The sequence below is a fragment of the Hoplias malabaricus genome, chromosome 8, assembly GCF_029633855.1.
Source record: "Hoplias malabaricus isolate fHopMal1 chromosome 8, fHopMal1.hap1, whole genome shotgun sequence".
Lineage (NCBI taxonomy): Eukaryota > Metazoa > Chordata > Actinopteri > Characiformes > Erythrinidae > Hoplias > Hoplias malabaricus.
The window spans coordinates 4407816-4415027 of record NC_089807.1 but is presented as its reverse complement, the minus strand read 5'-3'; the positions used below and the strand labels follow the sequence as shown (position 1 = coordinate 4415027).

The following is a 7212-nucleotide window of genomic DNA, read 5'->3' as shown; positions in this document are numbered from 1 at the left end:
AAACAGATTCTAGGATTTCTTATTTTAAATGAATGTTAAAAATACTACATAATCTCATAAAAAAACAAACATCATACATTTATGGCTCTTATGACTTTTATTGACTTATTGCTCCTTTAAAAATGTCTTACCTCTGTTTCTAAAGTGGTTATTTATATGAAACTGCATAAGTTTAGTATGCGCAGGTTTTTATCCCTTGATAGACTTAAACAATACATGTAAATGAGCTCTGTCCTCATTGGCTGCCCTGTATTGTGCTTCATTCAAGAAAGCAGTGTGGGCCATGTATGAGAAGGTATTGAGCATCTACAAACTTTTGGCCATATAGTGTACATCGCATTGTCTTACACCCTTCAACACAGAGAAAGTTACACTGTCTTTTACAAGGACAAAGTTGTAACAGAACCACAGGTATACACACACCCACACACACACACACACACACACCCACACCCACACACACACACCCACACACACACACACACACACACACACCCACACCCACACACACACACACACACACACACACACTCAAGCAGACTCATCAAGGAAGTATATGTGTGTGTGTGTTTGTGTGTGTGTGTGTGTGTGTGTGTGTGTGCGCAGCTCCTGCAGCTGCACGGTCAGAAATCATCATTAATAATTTACACTTTGCTTCCCTTTCATTTCTCTGTTTCTCTTTAGCTCAGTGTAGTGAGTGAAGGATGGATTAGAGCTTTGTGTTTCTGTTATTTGTATACATGCTTGTTTGTGTGTGTGTGTGTGTGTGTGTGTGTGTGTAATTTTAATGTGTAAATTAAAATATATGCATTATATATTCTTTAAAAAATCACTTGGGCACAATTTTCTTCCTTAAACAGGCCATGATTGGAGCCTTCTTTAGTTTAGCACTGGAGCTAAGATGCTAATAACACTTATATTCTAATTAAAATCAGACTGCTATGACTCTGTCATAACCACACAGTTCTAACATTTGAGGTATTTGCTTCTTAATAACAATAACTTGGCCACATTAGCCTTAGTCCAGATAAAACTGAAGGATCAAACCTAACATGTCAGTGTAGTTAATTTCAGTATTGTGAAGAAAACGCTGAAAAAGACCTCTACGCCGACACCATCCTTTCGTTGCAAAATAATTAGGTTTATTACAGTGAAAAGAACAGCATTTTAACAAGCCCCTGTGGACAGCTAGCTGAGAAGTTAGCCAATGCTAACTCGCAGGTTTAGTTTATATAGGTTGGTCAGTGTCAACATATGGTGAATACTATGGCTTTTGTTTACTTCATTTCCTGTCCTGGTAAAAAGAGATAACTTGTAAGGGCTTCCTGTCTTGCTACCTCCAGGAAAGCTCCACCAACATCCCATTCACACAGAGTGAATATACCCCTGTATAGACAAACGTTTAAGAACAATGGGCCATCCTATGTACTGCACCCACTTAATAACATGTGCCTATGTAGACATTAAATTCTACTTCATTTTAATATACTTCATCAGCTACAGGAAAGATTATGTTGGTTTTTTTTCATATTCAAAGGCTTCAGTCTATCGTTTTATTATATCTTGCTCTTTATCAATTATGAATGTTTGGATTGTAAATCACTCTGATATGTTACCATGGTAAATGCTTACTCTGTAGCTCTGTCCAAAACACATGCTTCTCCCACTCTCCATCTGTTCAGTTCTGTCATGTTTTTAAACTCTGATGCTCGCTCTCAGCACTCCTCCCTACATCCTAGATCTGTGTTTATTGTCATTGGTCAGGAGCATAGATTCGGAATCAAGTCACTGAATCAAGATTACAATTTTAGATTCAGTTCGTTATTGTGATATGTTGTAGATTCTTTACAATAATGAGGACACACTGGGTCATCGATGTAGAGCACAATTATTATAAAGAACTAGGATTGCTAACAGTGCCTAGAGGGACATCCTAAGTCTGCTAAATATGAGTGAGTGAGTTACATGTCCATTAAAAAAGATTAAGACAACTGTTTAAAAGAGTTTAAAATATTTGTTTATAATTGCTATACATTACATAGCACACACCTTGAAAGATATGCAAGTAGGTCACAACCTTAAGATCAGTATTTGTGTATTGAGATGTACAAACCGGATTCCAAAAAAGTTGGGACACTAAACAAATTGTGAATAAAAACTGAATGCAATGATGTGGAGATGGCAAATGTCAATATTTTATTCGTAATAGAACATAGATGACAGATCAAAAGATTAATCTGAGTAAATGTAACATTATAAAGGAAAAATATGTTGATTCAAAATTTCACAGTGTCAACAAATCCCCAAAAAGTTGGGACAAGTAGCAATAAGTTGATGGAAAAAGGAAATTGAGCATATAACAAACAGCTGGAAGACCAATTAACACTAATTAGGACAATTAACAACATGATTGGGTATAAAAAGAGTGTCAGTGTCTCTCTGAAGCCAAGATGGTAAGAGGATCACCAATTCCACCATTGTTGCGCAGAAAGATAGTGCAGCGATACCAGAATGGTGTTACCCAGCGTAAAATAGCAAAGACTTTTAAGTTATCATCATCAACCGTGCATAACATCATCAAAAGATTCAGAGAATCTGGAACAATTGCTGTGTGTAAGGGTCAAGGTCGTAAAACTCTACTGGATGCTCGTGATCTCCGGGCCCTTAAACGTCACTGCACCTCAAACAGGAATGCCACTGTCAAGGAAATAACAGAATGGGCTCAGGAATACTTCCAGAAAGCATCGTCAGTGAACACAATCCACCGTGCCATCCGCCGTTGCCAGCTGAAACTCTGCAGTGCAAAGAGGAGGCCATTTCTAAGCAAGCTCCACAAGCTCAGACGTTTGCACTGGGCCAGGGGGCTTTTAAAATGGAGTGTGGCAAAATGGAAGACTGTTCTGTGGTCAGATGAGTCACGATTTGAAGTTCTTTATGGAACACTGGGACGCCATGTCATCCGGACCAGAGAGGACAAGGATAACCCAAGTTGTTATCAACCCTCCGTTCAGAAGCCTGCATCACTGATGGTATGGGGTTGCATGAGTGCTTGTGGCATGGGCAGCTTGCATGTCTGGAAAGGCACCATTAATGCAGAGAACTATGTTCAGGTTCTAGAACAACATATGCTCCCATCTAGACGTCATCTCTTTCAGGGAAGACCCTGCATTTTTCAACAAGATAATGCCAGACCACATTCTGCAGCAATCACAACATCACGGCTACGTAGGAGAAGGATCCGGGGACTGAAATGGCAGCCTGCAGTCCAGATCTTTCACCTGTAGAGAACATTTGGTGCATCATAAAGAGGAAGGTGCAACAAAGAAGGCCCAAGACAATTGAACAGTCTTGAAGGGGGGATGCCACACAGTAGTAAAAAATGGACTTTTCCCAATTTTTTGGGGATTTGTTGACGCCATTAAATTTTGAAACAACATATTTTTCATATAAATGATACATTCTCTCAGTTTAAACTTTTGATCTGTGATTTGTGTTCTATTCTGAATAAAATATTAGATGTTGGCACCTCCACATCACTGCATTCAGTTTTTATTCACAATTTGTTTAGTGTCCCAACTTTTTTGGAATCCGGTTTGTATAATACACTGCTGTTAACTTTTAAAACTGTAGGGTAATCTGTGGTTTCTAAGGGGAAATGATTTATCTCTCTCTCTCTCAGGTGTTCCAGTTAGGTTCAGACATTCTGCCTCAGTACAAGCAGGAGGCTCCAAAGACACCCCCTCATATCATTCTTCACTACTGCACCTTTAAGACCACCTGGGACTGGGTGATCCTCATACTCACCTTCTACACAGCCATCATGGTGCCCTACAATGTCTCCTTTAAGACCAAGCAGAACAACGTCACCTGGCTGGTTCTGGACAGTGTAGTGGACGTCATCTTCCTGGTGGACATCGTGCTGAACTTCCACACCACGTTCGTGGGTCCGGGAGGTGAAGTCATCTCGGACCCGAAGCTCATTCGGATGAACTACTTGAAGACCTGGTTTGTGATAGACCTGCTGTCCTGTTTGCCCTATGACATCATCAACGCGTTTGAGAACGTGGATGAGGTAAGAGGACAAAGAAGTTATGATCATTTTATATATTTATACTTGTATACAATAATATAAATAATATCATTATTCAATAAATATATTATTACTTTTTTAATGCAAAAAAGTGGTGCAGCAGGTAGTTGTCACAGTCACACAGCTCCAGGGACCTGGAGGTTGTGGGTTCGATTCCCGCTCCGGTGACTGTCTGTGAGGAGTGTGGGGTGTTCTCCCTGTGTCTGCGTGGGTTTCCTCCGGGTGACTGTGAGGAGTGTGGTGTGTTCTCCCTGTGTCTGAGTGGGTTTCCTCCAGGTGACTGTGTGAGGAGTGTGGTGTGTTCTCTCTGTGTGTGTGGGTTTCCTCCGGGTGACTGTGAGGAGTGTGGTGTGTTCTCTCTGTCTCTGTGACGCCAAAGCTGAAAGGAATGTTCCAGTAAAATAATAGTAAAAACAGAGCAGATCAATCTAAACCCTAACTGCTTCTGGCTGTTTACAAACTTGCTGTATCATGACATCAGGGGACTTGTAGTTTTAAATACATTAAGATAAAAAGCCCCCCGATGTGTGTCTGGGCTAGTCTCAGTTCAGCTTTTCTGCTTCTCTCTCTCAAGTCTCTTCAAACGAGCTAAAGCTGGAGGATTTGTGCAGCTTTAGAGAGATCATTACTTGTTGTAGTTTAATTGATCCTCTGTGCTGAGAGACCAAATGAAAAAGCAGTGTAATGGCTATATAGAGTAGTATGTTGGAACCTCTTGTTTCGTAAAAACAAACCTGACGTATTATTTGAATGCGATAGATATGTAGCTATATCTGAATTTTGGCTAAGTGTGGAAGTTGACTCATGTTTAATCCACATTCATCAAGTTGCCTAAAGCTTGTTTTTTGATCACTGCTGCACGGACATGATGGCTTTTGACAGCAGACATTTAGCTGGAAGTGGTGGAAGTTTATTACCGTTAACTCGAACGAGAACAAGATTCATAAGCTTTCCTTTGAGGGAAAACATTGAGCCAGGGTTTTACCTTGCATTTTTATTGCCTTTTCCCCACATTCCCTTTGTGTATTCCCAGTAAACATTTAGCCGTTGATTCAACGTTGAAATAACGTAATGACTGCCGTCTAATCAACGTTCTCTTAAGGTTGAAAATGAATGTTGAAAAGACGTCCAAACACAGACAATGAAAAGACGACTATTAGACGTATTTTGGACGTCCGTTGACGTTATCGATTGGTCACCACTTAACCCAAACACGTCTAACCCCGCATTTTGCGGGGTAGAACACACCTTATATAACCAGCTTTGTAAGTCTTGAATGTCTGAATGCGTCTGTGAGCTCCGTATAGCGTTAGAAAGCGCAGATCCTACCGTTTCTAAAAATAGCGCTCTCATCGCGGTGCTGTGAAGCCTCTGGGAGTAATCCAGTGTGAAAAAACACCTAAAAACCAAGGTGCTCCTTCAAAATTTGTGTGTCATATTCGTCATGAAATGGTGTAATTATAATCGCTATTATCAAGAAAGACGACGCTGCGAAGGAACAAACAGACGGCGTTTACTTTCAGTTTCGTTTTGACTCAAATGACGTCATCTCACGCTGTCTCTGGGCAGAAAACTGAGTCATCAGCAAAAACATATTCCTATTATTGATTTATAGGTTTTCAAGGGTTTTTTTTGGTTTCACATCAAATAATAATGCATTAGATTAACAAATATAAACTAAAAAGCTTAAATAAATCTTCATTGTGTATTTTTATCTTTAATAGCTATATGCATAGGGTTCATGTTAACTAACTTATTAAGATGGATTTTGGACGTCCATTGACGTTTAAAATATGTCCTTGACGGACAGACTACTTTTAGACCTATTTTGAACGTCCAGGGACGATCCTTGTTTACTGGGTTGTAGCCATTTTCTACTGAGCTGCACTTTTTAGATTTGATTTTCCTCAGTTTTTGTTAGATTTGGATATTCTTTTAGCAAACGAGAGGGAATCTGTGATTACTTGGGTTGCTCCACTTCTCTGTGAACTAGCCCCGGCTCAATCGATCCTGACCTTTCTGCTACTGTAGGGGGTCTCTTTCTGGAGTATTAGCCCTCATTTGCACAGAGCACATTACAGCATTAGGGTAAAATCATGTTGTGTCATGTTAACCTGTATCACCCACAACAAAGTACTTAACTACTTTAACTTGAGTTGTTACTAAATAAAGAGGGCAGCCTATTTCTCGATAAAGATTATAGCGTATTACCAGTTGAAATGTCATGAGCCTCATTTTCCTGCAGTGGGGGGCTCAAATTGTTAGTCCTTTGTCCCAAGCCTGTGTCTTTAAGCCACAGCTGCCCCATGAAGCTGTGCAAAATCAGAGCCTTCAAAAATATGCTAATCTTGTCCACCTTTACCTTCCCTCTACTGGATGTTTTTGTAAATGCAAAAGGTTTTTACATCAATGACGAGAAACCTGAGCTACAAGAGAAACTATTTGTTTCTGTAGGATTATGTTACATTTATTTTATGGTAGAAGTTGAGCTAAATAAGTGATGTTTTATTAGAATGTATTGTGTAATTGTTATCATTCCTATGCCTTATTTTTTAAATCTGAAAACAATTCTGGGGCGGTTTCCTCCGGGTGACTGTCTGTGAGGAGTGTGGTGTGTTCTCCCTGTGTCTGCGTGGGTTTCCTCCGGGTGACTGTCTGTGAGGACTGTGGTGTGTTCTCCCTGTGTCTGCGTGGGTTTCTTCCAGGTGACTGTCTGTGAGGAGTGTGGTGTGTTCTCCCTGTGTCTGCGTGGGTTTCCTCCGGGTGACTGTGAGGAGTGTGGTGTGTTCTCCCTGTGTCTGTGTGGGTTTCCTCCGGGTGACTGTCTGTGAGGACTGTGGTGTGTTCTCCCTGTGTCTGCGTGGGTTTCCTCCGGGTGCTCCGGTTTCCTCCCACAGTCCAAAAACACACATTGGTAGGTGGATTGGCGACTCAAAAGTGTCCGTAGTTGTGAATGTGTGAGTGTGTGTGCTGCCCTGTGAAGGACTGGCGCCCCCTCCAGGGTGTATTCCCGCCTTGCGCCCAATGTTTCCAGGTAGGCTCTGGACCCACTGCGACCCTGAACTGGATGAGGGTTACAGATAATGAATGAATGAATGAAAACAATTCTACAGAGCACTGTC

At 40.9% G+C, this 7212-nt stretch overlaps 1 protein-coding gene across 1 annotated transcript in view; it reads left to right on the top strand.

Moving 5' to 3' along the window:
• kcnh5b (potassium voltage-gated channel, subfamily H (eag-related), member 5b) overlaps positions 1-7212 on the top strand; it is a 47549-nt gene that overhangs the window by 1950 nt on the left and 38387 nt on the right. Inside the window, exon 3 of the mRNA XM_066679145.1 lies at positions 3680-4072. Within this exon, the coding sequence (XP_066535242.1) occupies positions 3680-4072 (393 nt within the window). The remainder of the gene's footprint in view (positions 1-3679; positions 4073-7212) is intronic.